General features: G+C 33.5%; 3 protein-coding genes across 4 annotated transcripts; 1 reads left to right on the top strand and 2 right to left on the bottom strand.

Moving 5' to 3' along the window:
- The first annotated feature begins 296 nt into the window (after positions 1-296).
- On the top strand, positions 297-4,531 carry LOC139483343 (uncharacterized). Of its 2 annotated transcripts, XM_071267370.1 has the most exons (7): positions 651-772; positions 1,067-1,337; positions 1,485-1,742; positions 1,972-2,072; positions 2,382-2,642; positions 3,422-3,515; positions 4,101-4,531. In XM_071267370.1, the coding sequence occupies exons 3-7, from the start codon at positions 1,593-1,595 to the stop codon at positions 4,392-4,394; spliced, it is 900 nt and encodes a 299-aa protein (XP_071123471.1). In that variant the 5' UTR covers positions 651-772; positions 1,067-1,337; positions 1,485-1,592; the 3' UTR covers positions 4,395-4,531. The 2 variants fall into 2 exon arrangements, with proteins under 2 accessions (XP_071123476.1, XP_071123471.1); XM_071267375.1 differs by having other exon boundaries at positions 297-1,337; positions 2,382-2,617.
- A 1,033-nt stretch (positions 4,532-5,564) lies between these two features.
- Positions 5,565-6,422, bottom strand: LOC139518641 (putative nuclease HARBI1). The gene has a single exon (XM_071310139.1). It carries the CDS (start codon positions 6,420-6,422, stop codon positions 5,565-5,567), a length of 858 nt encoding a protein of 285 aa, XP_071166240.1.
- A 5,580-nt stretch (positions 6,423-12,002) lies between these two features.
- On the bottom strand, positions 12,003-21,632 carry LOC139512873 (microfibril-associated glycoprotein 4-like). Its single transcript, XM_071300819.1, has 7 exons — positions 21,407-21,632; positions 19,212-19,253; positions 18,044-18,172; positions 16,136-16,266; positions 14,840-14,936; positions 13,666-13,839; positions 12,003-12,700 (listed from the first exon to the last, which is right to left on the bottom strand). Exons 1-7 carry the CDS (start codon positions 21,516-21,518, stop codon positions 12,453-12,455), a joined length of 933 nt encoding a protein of 310 aa, XP_071156920.1. The 5' UTR covers positions 21,519-21,632; the 3' UTR covers positions 12,003-12,452.
- Between the last annotated feature and the right edge of the window lie 1,782 nt (positions 21,633-23,414).

Genomic DNA, 23,414 nt, shown 5'->3' with positions numbered 1-23,414 from the left:
GTGAACATTAAACAGACTTCGTTAGTAGTATATAGACGGTAGTGAGCTTATATATATATATATACATAAGTACGTCTGAGCCAGGTGGTCGTGTGGTCTAGCGGGACGGCTGCAGTGCAGGCGATTTGGTGTCACGATATCACAGTAGCATGGGTTCGAATCCCGGCGAGGGAAGAACCAAAAATTTGCGAAAGCAAATTTACAGATCTAACATTGTTGGGTTGATGTTTAGACGAGTTGTATATATATATATATATATATATATATGGTGAAATATTTAATAGCTATTTCCTTATAGCCTCAGTCACACTGTCACGTTTCGACAGCTAGGTTTTAGTACGTGTAGAAATGCTACGTTTCATGGCATTTTTTTGTCATTTTTAACGGTCCGTACGTTTAACTAGGTTTACGCCACGTTTTGATACGTTCTTCTACGTATTGTTTCGTTTTGTTACGATTTGCTAGGTTTTTTATAACTACAAGGGGTACGTTCTACTAGGTTTTAATACGCTTCAGTACGTATAAACTACGTTTTACTACGTTTACTACGTTTCACTACGTATTACTAGGGTTTAGTACGTTTCTAAATCGGTTCAAGTACGCTTTTGCACGATTTCCTACGATTTAGCAAGTTTATTGCACGCAGTATTACGTGTCACTACGCTGTGATCACTTATCATGAAACGGCATCATTATTCAATAAAATTTAGAAAGGACAGAGATGCAAAGAGGGAGCAGAGTAACTAAAACAAATCTGGAGACATTAATAGAGGTACACTTTATAATTATTAATACATCTGTCATTGTAATTAAATTATTTTGTTCCCATTTTATGGTCTAAAAATTTAGATTTTTTGTACTCAAAAGAAAGATTTTATTGTTTTTTCTTTCAGATAAGATTTTTGTTGAGTGGATACATGAATCATGAAAAAACATTTAAAGCTTTGGTTAGAACATTGTCAATGCTTTCCCTTTTATAATAATTGCTCTTTTGAAATATTCTACGTTGCACATTGTCCGTTTTAAATCCAATTTTCCTCTTACCGGTATTTGATTTATCTTTTAGTGTGTTTCAAACCAGACCGTTCTGATGAGGACCAGAGGCAGAGGAAGGGGTCGTGGTGGGTGTGGCAGAGGCCGCATAGTTAAAGTGGCGCCTGAGACTGAAACAACTAATACACAAGAAACAAATGAGCAAACACAAAATAGTGATACTGAACAGCCAGCTAATACCAATAAAGAGAAGCGCAAAAGAAGCAAGCCATTAGAAATACCACAAGAAAAGCAGGATGAGTTGGCAGATTGGTATAGAGAAAACGAACCTCTATACAACAAAGGTACATGTATTTATTTGCTATAATTTAAAATATTAATACGGAGAATAAATGTCGAAAGATGTTAACCCCACCAGTAGACATAGATAAACTTACAGCATGGTCTTTATATTTAAAAATCAATGTGACCGATTTTTTCTTCTCTTTCAGCTCATTATCAGTACAAAGATACTGCTCTCAAAAATACACGATGACAAGCAAAAGCTAATGAGCTAGGGGTAGAGGAATTGGAAGACTCTCAGGACATGGGTTGAGTCAATGAGATCTCAGCTCGGAAGACTGACACGAGAAGGCAATAAATCTGGTTCAGGCAGAAAAGATGATACTCAAAGAGACAAATGGATCAAAGAAAAATTTGGCTTCTTGGGTCCACATATTGCCAGAATAGAAACCAGAGGAGGAATAAACGTGTGCAATACAGTTTTCTATTACTTAATATTTCAGTTCACTTTTTTTACCTTTTATTGTTATTTCCTTTGTTGAATTCCCGTACCTTTTTTCTTTTTCTAAATGATACTTAATGTTCTGATTCTACGAAATTCATTTTACAGCTGTTTCATTTCAAACGTTTGACTTTATCTCGATATATCTTGTACGAATACATAAATTATGTTCCGATTATGTCTGAATATTTCAGCTGAAAGAGAAACTCAAGGCAAAATACGGAACAGATGCTTGCGTCGATTCTCCCAGTGAACATGAGGACGAAGAGGAAAGTCAAGAAGACGATGAAAGAAGGTCAGTAACCATTTACTTCTTTGTATAATTAGTTAAATTGAAACTATATCTTCACATCAGGACTTATTATAATGTTTTGGTCCGTCCGTCCGTCCGTCCGTCCATCACACTTACATTTGTAAATACTTTTCAGTTAAAAGTAATTGTATCGGATTGATTGTGCTTCCAGAATTTCTTGTTTTCTTGTTATGAGATAGGGTGTCAAGCCAGTCAAGGTCGTTCAAAACCCACCGTAGTAGTAGAGATAGGGTGTCTTTTTGTATTGTTTAGAACAAAAAATACAACTTTCATCGGTTTTTTTTTCTTTAGATCGCAATGTAATCTTGAGGAGACGTCCAGCACAATAGATATTCCCTCTCCTATAGTTACAACAAAAACGAAAAAGAAATACCAGAAGATGCAATCTCCAGTTGAAAAAGACACCCAGGAAGCAATAAAACAGTCTTCTGAATTACAGAAACAAGTGCAGGCTAAGCTGGCTAGTCACGCGGACATGACACCCGAAAGGCAGAACTGGGGACATTGGATGGTCAGCATTCTTCCAGGTATTGACGACAGATTGTGGGGGAGGTATGCTATGCTTTTGTATGTTAATGTTTTGTTACTTGATGAATGTGTATTATACACGACCGAATACGCTATATAAAAATCGTGTATCATCGAGCAGAGGGTCTATTCTGATTTTTTAGGAGGAAAAACATAACTCCACGGTGCAGTGCAACAACTTTTTGATGTACTGTAGCAGCTTTAAAATTGAACACCATACAAATCGTTTAAGCCTGGTACCAACATCCTGTGTCCGATGATACGCTATGGTAATGACATTAGTTTTTATACCCCGCCACACGAAGTCGCAAGGCATTGTGTAATACCCTTCGTAAAAAACGTTTGGTTGAGTGTCCGTTCGTCTGCGTATTGCCTGTCTGTGTGCTCTTTCGTCCGCTTGTCCATCTGTCCGTCCGTCATCGACTGTTACCAAGTAGTCATTTAAAAACGAATCCATAATTTTTATTGAAACTTTGCTCAATTGTTGAGTACTAAACAGAGAGCTTTTACAAGACAGTTAGTGTAATGTTAAGATATATCGAAAACTTCGTTTTTAAGTTAAGCCGTTTTGAAATGAAACTTTGAAGTTATTGATTGAGAGATTTTCATGAAACTTTGCAAAAATATTATATGTAAAGATTGGTGTTTATCAAACTTCAGTATGATTCGTTTTCAATTATTTTCCTCACACTTTCTCAAAAGAATGAGATGTATCAAAAATAATCCATTATAGCTATATTTTACATTAATATGATATTGATTCTCACTTTTTAAATGAATTTATATCAAATTTTTGCTTTCAGGTTTAAAAGAGAGAGTATGGATCTATTGGACAGATTTCAAAAGGAAAGTAAGGAGCTACGCAGCCGTGATAAACAACGTCTTCAGCAACTGCAGGTATATTATTCACATATTATTTACTAGTACTAGTATTGTGTTAAGACTGCAAGGTCAGAACATGTTTCGAAATACACATTTCTTTAGTTCACCTGCTATTTTGGATGCCTCGTGTTGTAATTACTCTCAGGTAATTGCTGCATTTTGAAATTGTCATGCGTCCGGTCATATATATATATATATTTATATATACTACGTATATTAAAACGATATGGTTACAGAATTGGATCCAGGAATTTAGAAAGGGGCGTAGACTATATTTTGTTGGCGAGCGGAGCGAGGCGAAATTGTTTTTTTTGTGGCTAAAATCACGTAAAAAGGGGGGAAAAAGTACAAATAAAGGAGGCGTACGCCCTCTATGCCCCCCCTGAATCCGCCACTGCTGTGTATCCTTGACTTAGGAACTGGGATTTATTTATCTTTAAGAAATCGGCATTACCGAACAAGGCAACAGTACCCCGTACAGTTATGTTAATTATCCTTCCTTGAAACCCCGCATAACCCCAGTTCTAGTACCTAATTCCAACGCCGATGATACACAGTTGATCAAACTTGTTTATATGGTCATGTTTTTTGTTGTTGCAGGGATTCACTGGTCAACAATCTGCATTGGATGTTCCCATGGGCAGCTTCTGTAATCAATCAAGTAATGTTGGGTACCTACCTGCATGGCAGCAGCAATATCAGCTACCTGGACAGGACGTCGCCTTTCTGCAAAACCGGTCTAAAACTCAAGCAGACATTGAACCTATAAGAGCACATTCTGCTCCACCTGTTACATGCGCACAAGATATTACAACATCAAGTATTGCCAGTGTAATAATGCAATCGGATTCAATGAACGTTGATTCACCCTCATCGTCACTTTTCTCATTATAAACTTATTCATACCAGGAACCGTACAGGTGTTTTAAAGTTTTATATGAATGACATTAAAAGACGACTCTATTATGTAGACAGTTTGTTTATTTCATGTATTATGACAGTTGTCTGTAAAATTAAAAGTTTTTTTGTTTGAGTGATTATTTTGTTGGTTAATATAAAAAAAGAAGATGTGGTGTAATTGCCAATGAGACAACTCTACACAAGAGACCAAATGACACAGAAATTAACAACTATGGGTCATCGTATGGCCTTCAACATTGAGCAAAGTCCATACCGCATAGTCAGCTATAAGAGGACCCGAAATGACAAATGTAAAACAATTCGAACGAAAAAAAAACTAACGGCCTTATTAATGTACAAATAAATGAACGAAAAACAATATGTAACACAGCAACAAACGACAACCACTGAGTTACAGGCTCTTGACTTGGGACAGGCACATGCATACATGATGCGGCGGGGTTAAATATGTTAGCGGGATCCCAAAGTTTTTTTTTTGATTTTGATTTGTCTTGTTGTTTTAGTGTTATAATAATGAAATTTTCAATTTATCCTAAGTATGCTGACCCATGCGTGCCATTGTTTTTAAAAGACCAGAAAACTGGTATTGATAGAAGAATTTCTTAAAGTTTAATTACATGTATCATGATAATATTTTTTGATACATTCAAAGTTAAATAAACAAAAGTACAAATCATATACTTATCATTCAAATATACTACGATAAGACAGTTAAAAAACGTTATTGAACCATCCGTTCTTGCCATGGAACTTTTCCTGCAGGTGACGAATAATAGTGTTTAAGATACAGTCTTTGTTGTTTTGCTGCCTTGTTAGGATAGTTGCGATCTTGCACATCATCAATGTCCTTCAGGTTTGTTTCGTCTCGCCAAGCTCCAGGTAAAAGATGGTGGTTCTCGTCTTCTCTGTCTAACAAAATGTTCTGATCACCTGGATATCTTATCCTCATTATATTGTGCAGACAAACACAGGCCAGAATAATGGATACGACATTGTTAGGCTCTTGCTTTAAAGTTGAAAGTAAGCATTGAAATCGATTTGCAAGTATCCCAAATGCGTTTTCAACAACTCTTCGTGATCGCGATAGCCTGTAGTTAAAAACTCTCTCTTCAAGGGTCATGTTCCTCCTAGAAAAGGGCTTCATTAGCCAACTCTGAGGGCGAACGCGTCGTCACCAACGATGAAGTACGGAATGTCTTTGTCATCATTCGGAAGAGGCTCTGCTTTTGGTATGTGCATATTCTCATCAATTATATGATTTTTTAAGTCTGACTGATTCCAAATTTGTGCATCAGAGCAAGCACCTGGTGCGCCAACGTTAACCCATTTGAATTTATAATTAGCGTCTACTAAGCCCATTAGAACTATAGAATGGAATCCTTTATAATTATAGTATTTAGAACCACCACCAGCCGGACATTTGATAGCAACGTGTTTCCCATCTAGTGCACCTAGCACATGATGAAACTGCCACATATCACTAAATTCTTGCGAAATGGCTAGCCATTCAGCTTCTTCCGTAGGTGTGTTGATAACATCTTCAGCAGACTCGGAAATAATTGCTTCACAGACTTGTACTACAAGATTGGATATCGTGTTGTGCGGCACTCTAAATAAATACATAAGTGAATGATAACTGTCTCCTGTGGCTAGATATCGAAGGGTTATTGCTACTTTAAGACCAACTGGCAATGCCTTTCGGTACCACGTGTCTTTCTTTTGTAGCCTTGGTGTTAATCTATTAACAATTTCCTGAAACATGGTTGGATCAACTCTCAAAAAGTTTTTGAAAGAAACGGTGTCTTCACATCTCAATTCATCCAACAGCTGTGCATAAAAACCAAACTGAGATCTTCTACCTATACAATCCCTTACCCATACCGTGCGCACTCTGCGATCTATTCGTTTATGTCTGTGTCTGTTTAACAACATTCTCAATTTCAAAATATGATTGTGTATCAATAATCCATAATTTGTCATTTCCATCCGTTGTCTGTCCATCTTGCTGTAAGACTGACAAACTATTTTAGCAAATGGCGAGAAATATAGATACACGTGGTTTGATTATACGTAGAAGAATGTAATCATGCGTAGTAATACGCATCGATACGTAATAATGCCTAGAATAACGTGATGAAACCTATTAATGCGTACCATGAAGCGTAATATACCGTACAAAAACCTAATGCAACGTGGCAGATACGTACTTAAACGTAATAACACCTAGTGATTATAATCAAATACGTTTTAGAACGTATCAGGTACGTTTCTAATACGCATTTCTACGTTCCTTCTACGTTTTACTGCGCTTTTCTACGTTAGTACTACGTTTTCATTTTTAGTCACGTTTGTATTGTGCAGACCAATACAAACGGCACCGATCACGTATCAATATGGAACGCCATCACTGCCTTATAATAAGAAAATACTATGACATGATGCAAATGTTGCTTACATGATGTGAATTCTTCTTTACATGATGTGAATTCTTCTTTACATGATCAATCTACGCATAACTACGTATATAGCCGTTTTAAGTACGGATCGATACGATTCACTACGGATATTGCCGTTTCGCTACGTTTTGAAAACGTAGCAAAACGGGATAGCCGAAACGTGACAGTGTTACTGGGGCTTATGTAAACGGGCAAGAAGGATTAGATCCCAGATACATGCATATGGGCCATTTTTAAAAAAAATGAGGCAAAAGTGTGACATGTGGGGTCCAATTTCAAACTCAATATTTTGTATTTCTTTTTGTCTTACCCTATTACCGATACTTTAAATTTTATAATTCCAAAGTTTTAGGCAGAATGAAGCAGATACATTGAATAATCTTAAATTTTAATAACATACATCTCAAAAAATTTGAACAGAAACCATACTACTTATAAACAAGTTTGGTTATTAAACAGTTAAAAAAACATTGCTCAAACCTTTTCCAAATGAAAGTCAATAGAAAAAGAAAAATTTTAAAACCAAAATTTCCATCTTTTCATATAATAACAATCAAATTGAATAGCTTAATTTGAAAAAAAATAATAACAACTAGTGATTGAAGTTTTTGCCAATAAAAAAAGAATCTTAATATATTTCAGTTAAAATAGTAAACTTTGAAAGCCCTGAGTTTTTGTGATCATTTGCAAAAAAAAATGTCATTTCATTGTACCATTTTTATGTAATTGTATGTAGAAAAAGCCTTCTATTTTCAGTATTTTGTCACACTCCTGACATATGTTACAAAGATTGAAAAATGCTTTAAACTTTCACAAAAATTCACTTAACACATTGCTTTATCATTGATTTCAATTACTGATATCATTTGCCATAGAACAGGACTTTCTTTTAAGGGCCATTTACAAAATATACAAAGAGAGGCACCCAAAAATGTCAGGAGTGTGACAACTGTCTTTAAACATCTACCAAAAAATAGATAGGACTTAAATGTTTTCTTCTTCTTTATTTTTAAGAAGTGGCTATTTCAAAGAGAAGACAAAAATTTATTACAACTGTGATATGTTTATATCATAGATGTGGGAGTGCATTATATATGTCAGGAGTGTGACGCTTTTTTTAAGACATTTTCTGTCAATTCATAATTTCACAAGGACAAGTCCCACAAGTTTCTTTGTGTTAGAAATGTTAAAACCAAGTTATATTCCTATCATTTACAATGTGTTATTTATCATGATTGTTTTGGCACAATGAGTTTTAATTAGTTATTTTTCTATTTTTTGTGCACAGTAATGCAAATTTATCAAAGGAAATAAGTGTGTACAACTATAATATCATATAGGAAAGTGAGGAAATGAATTTTGTACAAAATAGAACAATTATTTTGATTTAAAATGGTATATTTAAAGATGTTTCAAGGATTAACCATTCAGATGTAATTCGTCACACTCCTGACATGAATTTAACAATTTAAGAAAAATATGAAAATTAGCTTTATTTTTAGGACAGATAATTGAAAGACAGCTAGTAAAATGAAGAAACTTTTGGTAAAACTTCCATTCCCTTAAACATCCACTAAACTTGCTGACATAAGCCAGGCAAAATTCTCTAGAAGAAATGATTCAAGAAAAAGACTTGGAAAGAGAGAACCCGCTAATACTGGCTGAATATAAAATTGAAAAATGATCAGAGGAAGTTGGACAATCTTAAAAAAAAAAAAAACAAACCTACAAAACCAAGCTAACAAAAAAAGGCTTAAAGAAAGAAGAACTTTGAATTCCAAATTTTATAAACAATATAAAGAAAAACAAAGGCAGTGGTAGAGAAACAGTAGAAAAATGGAAGAAAGATGACAAAAAAGTTGGGTTGAATAAGGACTTAGAATCGAAAAAAAACAGCTCAAAAATTCAAATGAGAACAGATCTGTGACTGTGTCAGATTCCAGATCTACAGTGAGAAAACCTGCACAACATACAAGAAAACAACTGCCACAAAACCCAAATGCTTGGACGAGTACTTTGAAACGCATCATAAAAAATGCTACACCATGAAGAAAGGGCCTTCTAGACGAGATCATTCATAAGCATTTGGGTTTTGTGGCAGTTGTTTTCTTGTATGTTGTGCAGGTGAACTAAAACATACAAGGTATGGAAAAAATGTATTTGTTATTCCTATGAGAAATTCAAAGACACAAATTTATTTCCGAACGTTAACCCTCTTGGTGCCGGGGGAACATATATGTCCATGTTTTAATCTTCGCAAGCTTCTCATCATTGCTGCCCCAAGGTTAAACAGAGTAACATCTTTCTTCAATGGGTTTCACATATAAAGGTTATTATGGTGTGACGTCATATATCGAATGACGTAATTGTTTGGCATGTAACGTCACACAAAATGCAACCTTGGATATTTTCTGGCAGCAACAGTTGGAAAGCAAGTCCTTCGATACGGCCGTTGTCGTCAAGCTCTATCAGCAACAATAGCAGGGGGAATTAATTAGGTGGCGCTACAGTCGTCCGTAACGTCAAAAAGTCCGCCAAATCAATCGGCTAAAAGATTGACGTTTAAAGTATTTTTTGCAACTTGTCATGCTTTTATTATAGTTAAATTTTAAAATATGTAGGTTTTGTGACCAATATAATTTCTTTACGACATACAAACATTACAAAAAATAGCTTGTGAATGCTATTCCTTTATCCTGTCCGTTCTAAAAAAAATAGCATCTTTTTAGTTCGCCAAAAAAAATCGATTTTTCCTAATTTGACGTTTGCGTATCCAAATACAGAAAAGAACGTTTATAATCTTAAATGGAACCGGGAAACCTATTTCAAATTCATACACTGTTTTGAAGCCATCATTTTTTACTTTTATACATCAATTTTAGTGACCACCAGCCTTGTCAATTTGTATCTGGTTTTAGCTACGTTTCTACTTCAAAACAGTGAAATTTAGCTTCTTTATAATTGTACCTGTTTCAAAGTGCTCTAAAATACTGATTTTATTGAAAACATGAATGAAATTTTGATTAAAAGTTGTGGATTTTTACAATTCCATACGATACTTGTATTTTAAAGTAACTAAAACCCCTTTTGATCCCCTACACAAATTGACGGTGACAATGTTATCTTTTTTCAACATACGTCATGAAACGTTTATAACAAAATATGTGTCAGGGTCATGTGCATAGTAAAAATTTACACATTCGAAATTAAAGTGAAACGACAAACAAAGATCCTCTTTATTGTGTTAAAGCTAAACGTCTTGGAAAATTCTGACAGATCTGACAAATTATTGATAGCCTACTGGATGGACAAAGGCACAAAAGTAGCAATAGAAAATGCATTGCAAAGAAAATTCTGTAGGAAAAAAAACATATGAAAAAAGTAAATGAAGGTCAGTTAATAAAATCTTGTTTATATTATTATCTCTTTACTTAGTAAGCTATATTTCCATTCTCAATTTTATAGTAATAAGAGCAAAAACTAGCTTATCAAGCCAAGTCAGCCAAACATAGAGGTCAGGGGCGGATGCAGGAATTTTCGAAAGGGGGGGTGCTAACCCAGGGCACCCAGGGCAAAAGGGGGGGGGTGCAAAACATATGTCCCGATACAAATGCATTGATCGGCAAAAATAAAGGGGGGTGCGCACACCCCCGGAACCCCCCCCCCCCCTGGATCCGCCACTGGAGGTGTGTTCTTACAAAATTGAATTTATTCAAATGGCAAATTCTTGTCAAATTTAAGCATCATTGATCATTATTGAAGTAAAATGCACAAAATTTGTCCCACCAGTTTCATTTCATTTCCTATTACTAGTATTCAGGTAAAGTATATATACAATATATACTTTGTTTGTTAATATGTAATTAAAGCAGCTGATACAGCAACCTGTTCAAGAGAAGAAGCCCAATTTTTCCAAAAAGTTTACTTTCATAATCTATAAAATACCCTGAGAAATAAGACAAAGGGCTACTGTGCAAGCTAATCTAATAGTTTAATTTTACAATAATAATGATTCTGAAATTCAAAACTGTGTCACTTTCACTTATAATTTAAAGCATATTTTTTTTACAGAATTTCTGTCAATATTTTTGGTATAAATCTTATTAATCCCTTTTTTGTATGTTACTGTTCAACTAAGAAACATAGGCTTGAGTTTAAAGGCTCTCTTAATTTGAAGAAATTTGTTGTGACTCTTGGTCACACTTTATAGAATATAAAATATATATGATCAGTACTATTTATTTAATAATTATATCAATTTTCAGAAAGATTATTGAAATTGTATAAACTATGTTTTATTGCATTAAATATAATCAGAAGTGTTTAAAAAAATTCTGCTAGGAATGATCCCACATATAAAAATTACATGTATTCATCCGCCAGGTCTAATTTCTTTCAATATAGCTAGGTTTTTAATTTTACATGTAGGTGTCATCATCCACATTTTCTGAATTGTTTTTTTTTTACTAGATCTACAGTACAGTAATATTTTGTCATTTAATTTTTTACATTTAGTCCTTCTCTGAAAAATAGGGCGGCATCTCTTCTTTATATTATCATAACATAGTTATAAATCGAGTTTCGTTTATTTTCTTTCTAATTTTTGTAAAGTAAACTCCTTTTTTAATTTTTATGCATTTTGCTGGGTTTTTTTTATTTTTGACTGGTGATATTAAGGGGAGATAACCACTTGCACAAATCGGCATAAAAACCACCGCTTCGTTTTGAAATCAATTTGACGTTTGCGTATCCAACATTCTATTGCCGAGATATTCATATCGAGTGTTTGTCTTAATGAGATGCTTTATTAAATTTAAATTCAGCCCATCATTTTTAGTTTCCTCGTAGATATTTAGATTTTTCGATCAGGAGACTTGACAATTTTCACCCAAACTCCAAGTTTGCAGATAAAATAAAGAATAAAGGACTTTGATTTGATGAATGAGCTTTGACGAGAATAAACTATGGATACTCAAGATTAGTTAGGTCAATAAGTTTTTATTACGACAATAGTATTTAGTGAGTTAAAATGAGGTTGTTTTTTTACTGAATTTTCACGGTCACGTGACTCTATTGTTGCTGATAAATTTGGGGTCAAACCGTGACCTGCTTTCCAAGTGCAAGAGCGTTACCTGTGTTCGTTACTATACAGTAAGGTACGTGCTTCAAATGGTTCAACTGTGACTTCGGTATGATAAATCAATTGTGGCCTTTTAGAAGCAATAATATCCAAAATTGCCAACCCTAACAAATTAATTCACTTCAGGCTGCGCCATCAGTGGAGGTAAACATCCCGAGTTTACAATTTTGGATATTCAATTTTTCTACGGGCCATTATTGTATTAAGTTCCAAGGATAGCCACCATTCTGATATACATTCCATAATATAAATTTATATTATTAATGGCAATAAAAGTAACTTTATGAAGACATACACGTTAATAGCTTACGAAGACATTTTCAGCACTTTGTTATATTGTTAACGAATATTCATGAATGCCAGCATATAAATAATAAATAATTTTCAAAGACTAATATCAAAATTTGTTATTTTCCAGGAATTATGTCCGTTATTTTATATTCTTCGGATCATCATGATTGTTGTCTTCAGTGAATACATGAAACCCTTCCATTGATACCAGACAACACTAAAAGCATACTTGTCGATTTTGTGGCTTCCTTTTAGATAGAGGCCATTTAAGTTGCTTTCGTGACATGCACCATACCACCATCCACCCTTATGATCTACAGCGCAGTTTCCTATATTATCTTTATCGAACGTCGAAAATGTGCTTCCATTTTGGTGCTTCTTCATAGCATCACCTACAAATTAATAGAATACAAACGCGATATAGGACTATAAAGTAGTAAAATATGATTATGATGAGGATGATGATAATGATTATTTTTGCATTAAAGCTAAGATAAAGGCACTAACGCAAAATATTGATGATACAATTCGTTATCAATATCAACTTATTCAATAAGAGACCGACTGAGATTCTGGCCATGCAGTCTTTATAGTACATCACGTCGACAAGCTAGTCGTTGTTTCTGATTAAGTTCATGTCTAGCTTTTCAAGTTTCAAGATGAAAGGCCAAAATTACAGTTTCGTACTCAACACTCAACATTTCGTACCCATGATCAAAACCATAGTACACCTTAGGGGCCAACATCATTAACCATTTAGTACCTCATAGACTAAATACATGTTTATTATTTTGTATTTTATATTTGTAAACAGTTGCAATTTTGTCCAAAAATCGGTATGGCCGATTTTGTAAAACAAATGACTTTGTATAAATACATAATTTAAAAAAAAGAATTTATCCTTCATACTGTTTCAAAATAGACAAAATTTGCTTAATACCTGAATGTTCTATCTTTGGCCATGTCGGCTAAGTTGAATGACAGGCGAGGTCATTGGGCACATATTGTAAACTAGATACCCAAATGAATATTGTGACCTAGCTTTTTTTGCACAAGAGTTTCATATAAATATAAATATCATCCTTTGTTGGTGGTCGATATTAAAGAATAGAGAAACTACAAAACTATCAAGTTAAGTGCCTATACATTCCTAAATATAACAAAAGGGTAAGCGTTGTTGTATGTAGCATACACTACTCGTATTACAAAGTATTGGAAAACAGGTAGAGATTGCCTGACTGATCCAGAAGACGCTCAAATGTAATGTGACGTAATACATTTTTAGGGCAAGGTAAATGAAATAAATCCCACCTCTAACCTAGAGTGTGGTTATAATAATTAAAGAACTTTTTCTCACCTGCATCTCCAGAGTAGCCAGTGACATCTAGTTTATATCCTGAGTGTTCACTACTAACAGAGAATGTGCTATAAACAGCATGTCTTTTACTATCCTTACTGTTCTCAAAGTCTGTCATGTCTATCCTAAGCATGTACGTTTCGTGGGAAGTCAGCTGATGCAAATGTTCATTACCTGTAAGAAAATGATATATCATCGTGCATCCAAGCTATTCAACAATTCATTAAAGGAATATAGGCATAGTGTGCTAGTGACCTAATACGGTATATATGGGGTCAGTAAATTATGATTGGGTGAGAGCGAAGCTCGAGTGCCAATATTGATTTAACTGACCCAATATCTACCGTATTACATCACTAGTACACTATGTCACGAATTTATCTTACCGACTAACTTAACATATGGCCATAAACTAGTCTTTTATCACAGTGAGCAAGTCTTCAATATCGTTAGCATTAAGAAACTATATGTCATTGGTTATTCAAAAACAAACGCCAACCAGTAACAACTTGTTAGATTTAAATGTGTTTTATGAATTTATTTCAATCTTTCAACTTTTAAGATTTTTCTCAGTACCATTTTGTTTTTATAAAGGGACGTAACATCACAACTAACCGTGTATTGAAATAAGCCCCTAGAAATCTTACCTACCAACTTACCCTATCATCGTTAAGGAATCAATCCAAAACACACGTATTTTTTGTTTGACCTCATCAGTGTTAACAATTGGATAGCAACTGTATTATACATGTTTGGTTTATATATTGTATGTACTATATAACTGGAAGTAATATCCTTTATACAATGGTTTTTGAAAAATAAGTTTATATGCAAAAAAACAATACGCTGACATTCATCATGTTTTAAATATCATCACCGTAAAATAGAATAATATGCCTGTCTGTGTGTTGTAGGATTGATACAGGTAGGACCAAATCTTTGTATTTAATAAAAGAATTTATTATTGTTGAGGTAAAAGTACACATTTTTTAAAATTTGTTCATAATACAATAAATTCTTAAATTTGTAAGAAAAACCATAAATATCAGTTATCAAGGGTATGGGGTATACCTCCCCAAAATACCAAAATAAAAGAAAAGATTAACGAAAGTTTGAAAAAGTGGCATGGGAATAATTTCAAATTTACAATCTCATACAGTTTCATAGTCATTACCTAACCAATGTTCTCCACTCATTTTACCAAATCCACGCTTATACGATTCCCAGTCTCTAAAGAAATTGATTTCCCCATTTATCCTGCGCTGGAATATCTAAACATAGAATTGAACAAACAGTCGTGAAGCATTTATACATCAGGTTATATCTTAAATAATCAATTTCGTAACAATACTGTAACTGTTTAACTATCACTATATATTTGTTTGGCTGGACGTATTGCCGTGTGTTTGTTTATTCTTAGTTGGCTTAAGTTGTAGGGCGAGGGTTGAGATCTAACATAATGTTAAACCCCGTTTTGTGCCTGTCCCAAGTCAGGAACCTCTGGACTTTGTTAGTCTTTTATCTTATTTCAACTTTAGTTTATTTATGTGTTTAGGAGTTTAGTTTGACGTCCATTTTCACAGAACTAGTACACATTTTTCTTTTGCGGACTTGGCTGTTTTCTGCTATTTGATCGGGTTGTTGTCTCTTTTACACATTACCCATTTCCATTCTCAATTTTACCCATTATCAATATCTTTGAATAGCACAAATACTGAAATTATGCGCCTGCTACTATAGTATTATCAAATTGTTTGAAAAATTTTCCAGACTTTGGAACTTAATATACCGTATTAAATGTTCAGTAAAGTCAATTCTCCATTGTTTAAGAAACAATCTGTGCAACCCATCAATTTAAGCCTGTGTTCCTTTGTTTTATTGTTGTGGTTAATATAAATCTTATATTCTCTTTTACACATTACCTATTTCCATTCTCAATTTTACCCATTATCAATATCCTTGAATAGCACAAATACTGAAATTATGCGCCTGCTACTATAGTATTTTCAAATTGTTTGAACATTTTTCCAGGCTTTGGAACTTAATATATCGCATTAAATGTTCAGTAAAGACAATTCTCCATTGTTTAAGAAACAATCTGTGCAACCCATCAATTTAAGCCTGTGTTCCTTTGTTTTATTGTTGTTGTTAATATTAATCTTGTTTTTAACGCTTTTACTTATTTTTATTCATCGAGTGTGTTTCCTTCGTATTTCCGATTGTAGCAATGGACTAAGTATTCCTAACAGCCGATTCCCACTTCTAATTTCATGTCTACGAACTAAGTTCTTTACCTTATTTTCATTTTTATTGTTTTGTTTCTATTTAAACTTATTGAGGTGTTGTTAATATTTGCACTATATCATATTGAAATTCACAATTGATTCAATTTGTGTGGAAATTTTAGCTCAAAACGGCATACTAGTATATTAACACAAATGTTGGTTATTTCCGATAGAGTTCAACTCACTGTCCAACCCCCACCATGCTTCTCCATTTCACAGTAAACGCTAAAACTGTCAGTCTTTTCAGGGTAAATCTTATAGATTCCACTTTTACACGTAGATCTATCCAAGTCCTTACAGTCAGATGGTCTCTTGACTATAATTTATGTACTATGTAGTATTTGTAGAAGGATCGATTTAATAGATAGATTAAAACATAAGTAAAATATAAAAAAAAAATCCCATTCAGATGTTCAGCTGCAAATTTTTCTAGAATTTAAACAATTATTCTTTCAACAGTACATGATTTGCATTGTTAATTTCTGTGTCATTTTGGTATCTTGTGGAGAGTTGTCTCATTGGCAAGCATATAATTTATTTTTTTACCTTCACAAATACTGCGATAATGTCTACTTAACCAGCGTTGTCAATCCGATGTAGATTCTGTATAATTCTATTTTTCAATCAAACTTTTTTTTTTTGGTTGATCGTTACTGAAGCGTATTTACATGAACCAATGTCCTGTTAGAAACAAAGCTATATGTATTGTCTCTCGGCTATACACATTATTTCATTTTGGTTGGTGACGTTTTTTGGTGCATTTTCAAAAAAAGACAATTTCAATCAATTAGAGTGATACTTTTCCTGCAAACATAGACATGTATCTGAAAAGAGGTAAAAAATAAAATTGAATTGAAAAGATCGAGCGTCAAACATTTCAAATCTTACGGACTTTCAAACAGAAAAATGGCCTATAAATTATGCTGAAAACAATCTAAATGTTCATATAAACCCACTAGGGAGGCTATTTTATTCTTCAACTATCTAAAAAATCACTTGTATTGTACAAAAACTTTCATATTTAAAGAATTCGCCATGACCATAATGCGTAACTAAACTTCTAACTGTGTATTGCTACCACAGGTGGTCTTAATAAAAATTCATAAGGTAAACCAATTCCTAACTACAGCGAGTAGCCAAAACCGAAACCAAGGAGAGATCAATAAAAATTAAAGGGGCATGATCTTTGATTCATAATTTAATAAAACGTAAATTCAAATTACAAAAAGTCCAAAAGAAACAATTAAAAGTGCATGACTTTGTTATAATGTGTCACCCTTTCGTGTGAACTTTAGTCTAGACGCCATTTTAATAACCATCCAGGTGACCTCCGAAAACTGCCAACGGTCATACGACCCGATGTAACATAAACATAGATATAAATAGATAGCGAACACGTGTAATTGGATTTTTCTAGGTCTGTTTGATTTCATATTAATAAGTTTGAAAAATATGTTAATAATCATTTTTACCTGTATAAGAATGGGATTTTGTAGATCGAATCAGTCAACCAAATGCTTTACCACTTTTTATCTTCCAATGTTGACAATCTTGTTTTTTTGATTGCTGAACACGCCTTGTTCAGGCGTAACCCATCTCTAGCTGAAGGGTTCAATTTAAGTTCACTTAAAAAAGGATTTTATGAGGTCGAATAATTAACTTGCTTGTTTTGACAATACTCAACCCAACTGGTTTATTATCTCTCTTTTTCACTTACATTAATGATTTTTTTTTTATCTCTTAGCTAATGTTCCTTTTAAAGTTTGAATGTGAGACAAAAACTCTACATAAAATTTCAGATTAGCTATTCTACAAGAGTTTGTATACCAAAAAATTGCACAAATGAACAAAACATTAAAAAAACACCCTAAAAACCTATATGCATTTAATGTCATTCATTAATTGTATTGTATTAATTATAAATGTTAACAGAGATTGCAGGTAAATCAAACTGGGGAGAAAATCAGCCAGACACATTTTAACAATAGAACCTGGATGTTCGATTGAAAGACTAACTGTACGTGACAAATGCAAATGTAAAAGTTTGATTTGTATTTGTAATGTTTAAATATGTTGCAGTCTAAAAGTGTTACCTTTACATGGTCCTTGTTCTTCATCCGAGTCTTCATTGTCGTTATTGCACTTCTTGTCTTGTTTACAACCACATCTATTGGAAAGTAATTCTACAACTTTGTCCGCTGTCGCACCGTGAAAGGTCACACCTTCAAAAAAAGTTTAAAAGTGTTTTTCAACAATGATGGCATCTTTATTATGAGTAAACAAAGCAAAATATAGATGTGATTTATAATAAACTATAGTAACCAAAAACTCTAATTGTATCCATGTGATGAGTTTAGTCTTAATATTTTTCAAGTGAATTTGTATCGTTCGTTTCTATGTTGTACTGTTACACAACTGTCCAAGGTTAGGAGAGGGTTTGGATCGCGCTTACATGTTTAACCCCGCCACATTCAGTATGTATGTGCCTGTCCCAAGTCAGGATCCTGTTATTCAGTGGTTGTCGTTTGTTTCTGTGTTATATGTTTTTTTGTTCATTTTTAGTACATCAGTTAGGCCGTTTATAGTTTTCCCGTTTGAATTGTGTTACTTTTGTCATTATGGGGCCTTTTATAGCTGACTATGTGGTATGGGCTTATCGCAGTTTCAATCATGAAATCTCTTAAACTACTCATAAAACTTATTTTACAGTCAAACTCCTACATGCTCTCGGCATGCCAAACCGTCCAATGATTGAAAGGATAAATTCGAATTGTAAACCTTACAATACTAGTGTATCTCCTTTGTAAGAAACGGGCAATAGATATAGCAAATGAAATTATTTATTTTCGGGTATAGTGTTCCAGATTAATAAGATACTGTAAATCATATAAGTACTGGATTGAGTTGAATTAGCAAAAGCTTTTTAAAAAGATCAATATATGCAAATATTCGTATTGTCTATAATCAAAAATGTATTGGAAAAAGTTATCAAATAAAAAAAATGATACCGAACTCCATAAAATGGCAAAAACAAATGCTCAAACACAGCTAACGAACAAAAATGTCATATTCCTGACTTTATGTATACATTTTCTTGTTTAGAAAATAGTATGATGTTTTTTATAACTACAGTTACTTAATACACAAGACTATATCGTACTGTAGTCATAATTTTAGAAAGGGTATTTTTTTAATGGACCCCTATTATTGGAAAGTCATACCTGCAGACTCGAGATGAAATATAATGCAAAGTTAATATACCTCCCACAGGCGTAGTTTTGTCTGCACATGTAGATGTATTTCCTGAAAACATAAATGGAAAGTGATGTATTTACCAAACTTTAAAATCTGCTTTAACATGTTTAATTGTAGTGAAATCAAACTGATCATCCTTAAACATACAAAACATCTGAATATGTACTTCTCTAACACATTTTGTGTTTCTGCAGATGCAACTTAACAACTAATACAGTAGAGGAACATTTATAATTTTGATCCTTTATATATCTACAGAGTGTAAAAAATGTAATTGGGTATCTATAAAGTAATACACATTATTGCTATTTGTCCGACATTACTGGACATCGCAAAGCTTCCAGTAAGATTTTGCAGTCAAAAAAACAAAATATCTGACGATACAATGGAAAAGTGTTGGTTGTATGACGTTAATAGTTCAAGCGGCGAAGATTCTCGGGTCAACTGTCGAAGATTTCCTAATTGTGTTAAGGTATATTGTTTGTCTGAAAAAAGATATTGATATTTAGCAGAAACTATCAAGATAGGTAAAAATACAGTAAATAGCAAAACTGATCCACAATACAATTTCTCTGAAAATGTCAACATGACCAAAACCATTGAATGACTACTCAGAGAGTTTTTGTCCTATTAAAAAAATATCATATTGACATAAGAGTTACGGTCCGCAAGAGTTACGGTCCGCATCTAACTTTAAACATACATGTATGCAATTTATAACTTAATGTTGGTTCATTGGGAGGTTGGTTTAAATCTCTTTTATCATTTCGTATGGGTTCAAAATTAACTGTATAGTAAATTAGCCAGGGATACATTCCTACACTATGAAAACAGGGAGAACCTTTTAAGCTGTGTTCCCTCGTGCTAGTTGAATTACTTTGACTATCATATATATTAGACAAAAAATTCAAAACAGGATTTACTATTTCGGGTTAACTTGAATCAAACAGGCATAGTGTGAACGGGTTGTCACTTCCAGAGGTACTTGGGACAGTACATTTTTTAAGCCCTCCCCCTTTACCAAATTCTCTTTTTTTTCTATTGATTTCAATTATCTTTGAATATTTTTGTGACCGCCGTGGATAGTAAACTTGGAATTGATAGTCCATATTGCCGAGACTAAAAAATAAAAATCTGAATCAAGCCATAAAAATATTGCATGCAAAAATACGTTAACGTGAGTTTTCAGACAATTTCACGTTTTATTTTGCTTACAACAACAGTACAGGGAAACAGTATTTGTTGATGACCATTCATGACCAGATCAATATGTAGTGACAACACAACGTAATTTTTACGGCTTCATCAAGTCGACGAATGCCATGGTAGACAGATTAAAGCCAAAATTGTTTTAAATGCCAAAGAAACGACTGCAAAAAAACATTTGAAGCACTAAAGTTTAAAACAATTTATTGCTAAAACACACTGTAATGCACGAGACAGAGGTAAACTCAGAATGTACAAAACAGATCTTAAAACATACCAAAAAGAATTGGTGATCTTTCTCAGAATCATTTTGGCGTTGGTTGCTGGCAGTCTTTGCCTTCGTTGGTTACACGAATTGCATCATTTTAACTCTTGAACTCCAACTTTTTTCGGACAATTACGAAATGAATAAGATATATTTCATAAAAATTGCTTATTTTGAAATGGGAATAAAACAGAATAATCTAGTGTTGTATTATTAAGGTTCGTCAGTATATTTTGGAAATAAAGGGGAGTAAAAACAAAATTGTCCTGTCCCAAACTACCGGTGTTTTTTCCCCAGAGAATCACAAGTATATATGCATACCGTTAATGTTTATGAACTGAATTCGCAGCTGCGAAATACACGATGAAAGCCTATAAATAAAAGTGTACAGTAGGGTATACATTACATTGAGATTGCAACCCAACGCCACAAAACCAAATAAAATGTGTGTCCTTTAATAGAAAACATGTGTGCCTAAGTCAAATAATTGTATAAAGCACATTAAAGAATTGTGTGACGTTTTTCATGGAGTTAATTAGTTACAATTAAAAAGATGTAAAGATGTATTTTGATTTTTATTATCACCGATTTTCAAATAGTTTAGTGGAATTCTAAGATGATTGTTTCGTGTCAAATTGTATTTTGTATAAAAAAAAAAGGATTTCTAAAAAATAAGTTAATTTTATTTATAAATTTTTGTTTGTCCTTGATTTATTTTACTTCTCATTACCTGTTCGATCAAGCTTGGCTAAAATTTCTCCCATTCTTCTTTCATTTTCGTAAATGTACATGGCCATCAATGCCACAACAATAGCACTGGTGAATACGTATACATAGCTCATATCTTTCAAGCGATTTCTTCAATAAACTGCTCAATATGGTGTTGATATATAGACTTTTGTGCGTTTTTAGTTGTTGTATACAATTAGGCACAACACAGATTAGAGGGAGATAATTTAAACATATAACCAATAAGCAGTCAGGTAAAACGGTAAACACAGAAAACGATCATTCTACATTTAAACCTTGTGTGTGTCAAAAGAAAAAAAAAGACTGTAAACAGTTCATAATGATCAACGATATGCAAAAAACTATCGATTTGAAATTTAGAAATATTGAATAGCCGTGTAATGGAAGCTGTCGAGATTTTGTTGTAATTTTTCCAAGACTCTTCATCTGCGCGATGTATCGAGGTAGCATATTGCCGTAGTCCGTCCATTCACTTGACGTATAAAACCAACACAATTTCTTGATCAACCACCATGAAACTTGTATCGAAAATGTATGAAAGTAAGCCCACTTTCGTTAATTTTTTTTTGGGTGTACAAGAGTTATGGCCTTTTACATGTTTTAACAGTAATATTTCTGCCAATTTGGAATGTTTTTCTATTTGTCGTTCCAAATTTATTGGACTTTAACGGTCATATTGCTGCTAATGTTTTTGAGATAAATTATTTCGTTATCTAAGCTACTCTACAGAAACAAAATTAAAAGGGATATGATTGTAAATTAGACAACTATACACCAGAGACAAAATGACGTATATCATATTCAAGCAATTATCCATCTTCTTAAAAGCCTTCAAATTATTCATTATAAGCGGGTATATCCTTTTGCACAAACGCTACACCCTTTTAGTATTTATAAGCTGTTGTCAGTGTATGTTTTTTTTTTCTCCACAAAATCATCCTCATATTGTTCTTTTGTACTTCCAATGAGACAAAAAAAAAAGATTACACGAATGAACAGTGTAATCTGTTTTTGAAGAAAAAAAATTGGATTGGTTGAAAGATTGGATTTTGATTAACTTCTAGTGGTAAATATTTCATGCATATATAGGACAATGATTTATTCGGCATTGTCAGGCCAGGTTTTTGCATTAAACTATCAAACATTATAGATATTAAAATAGAGGCAGAAGTCACCAAATATACATTAAAGTTCAGAAGTCTAAATGGAACTCATCAAACCATGAAAAAATCAGAAGAACGACTCAATGATAACAAATTGTCGACAAAACACTACATAGAAAAACATAAGACCAGACCGGCAGACGAGCCCCATCAAATCCGGGGTGATTATATATGCTCTAAGGCAAACATATCCTTCCCAAATATAGCATCTATCGTGAATTTCATGCATGGTAAGTACACATTATGTAATAAGTCGCATTCGATAATGTCACAGTAAAGGAAAAGAGGACAGGATTGTGGCTACAATTGGAACTCATTGTATCCTTTGTCATTAAGGACACATATATACCGCTAGGAAGTATTGGTTCAATAGAAGCCTTGTTTAAATATAAAAAAAGAAGATGTGGTATGATTGTCAATGAGACAACTCACCAAAATGATACAGAAATTAACAGCTATAGATCACAATGCGGCATTTAAAAACGAACAAATAGCATACCGCATAGTCAGCTATAAAAGACCCCAGAATCACGAATGTAAAACAATTCAAACGAGAAAATTACGGACAAATTAATGTTCCCCCCCCCCAAAAAAAATGAACGAAAAAAAATGCACCAAAGCAACAAACAACAACAACATGAACAACTGAATAACAGTCTCCTGACTTGGGTCAGACACATACATACAGAATGTGTCGGGGTTAAGCATGTTAGCGGGATCCCAACCCTCGATACCCTTACCAGGGACAGTCCGTCTCATATGAACAAAGGATGAGATCGGCAAAGTTATTGTCATCAAGTATCCAGAGACCATTGATTTCATCTT

This window comes from Mytilus edulis, chromosome 1, assembly GCF_963676685.1.
Source record: "Mytilus edulis chromosome 1, xbMytEdul2.2, whole genome shotgun sequence".
Lineage (NCBI taxonomy): Eukaryota > Metazoa > Mollusca > Bivalvia > Mytilida > Mytilidae > Mytilus > Mytilus edulis.
This window is presented reverse-complemented; position numbering and strand designations above follow the sequence as displayed.

What these genes read in the sequence shown, in the direction of transcription:
- LOC139483343 (XM_071267370.1), top strand. Translation starts at nt 1,593, where the DNA reads ATGAGATCTCAGCTCGGAAGACTGACACGAGAAGGCAATAAATCTGGT. An exon ending in CAAGAAGACGATGAAAGAAG is followed by an intron (nt 2,073 to 2,381) that starts GTCAGTAACCAT and finishes TTTTTTCTTTAG; the next exon opens with ATCGCAATGTAATCTTGAGG. An exon ending in GACGACAGATTGTGGGGGAG is followed by an intron (nt 2,643 to 3,421) that starts GTATGCTATGCT and finishes TTTTGCTTTCAG; the next exon opens with GTTTAAAAGAGAGAGTATGG.
- LOC139518641 (XM_071310139.1), bottom strand. Translation starts at nt 6,422, where the DNA reads ATGGACAGACAACGGATGGAAATGACAAATTATGGATTATTGATACAC.
- LOC139512873 (XM_071300819.1), bottom strand. Translation starts at nt 21,518, where the DNA reads ATGAGCTATGTATACGTATTCACCAGTGCTATTGTTGTGGCATTGATG. An exon ending in CAAAACTACGCCTGTGGGAG is followed by an intron (nt 18,173 to 19,211) that starts GTATATTAACTT and finishes CTTTTTTTGAAG; the next exon opens with GTGTGACCTTTCACGGTGCG. An exon ending in AGAACAAGGACCATGTAAAG is followed by an intron (nt 16,267 to 18,043) that starts GTAACACTTTTA and finishes CATAAATTATAG; the next exon opens with TCAAGAGACCATCTGACTGT.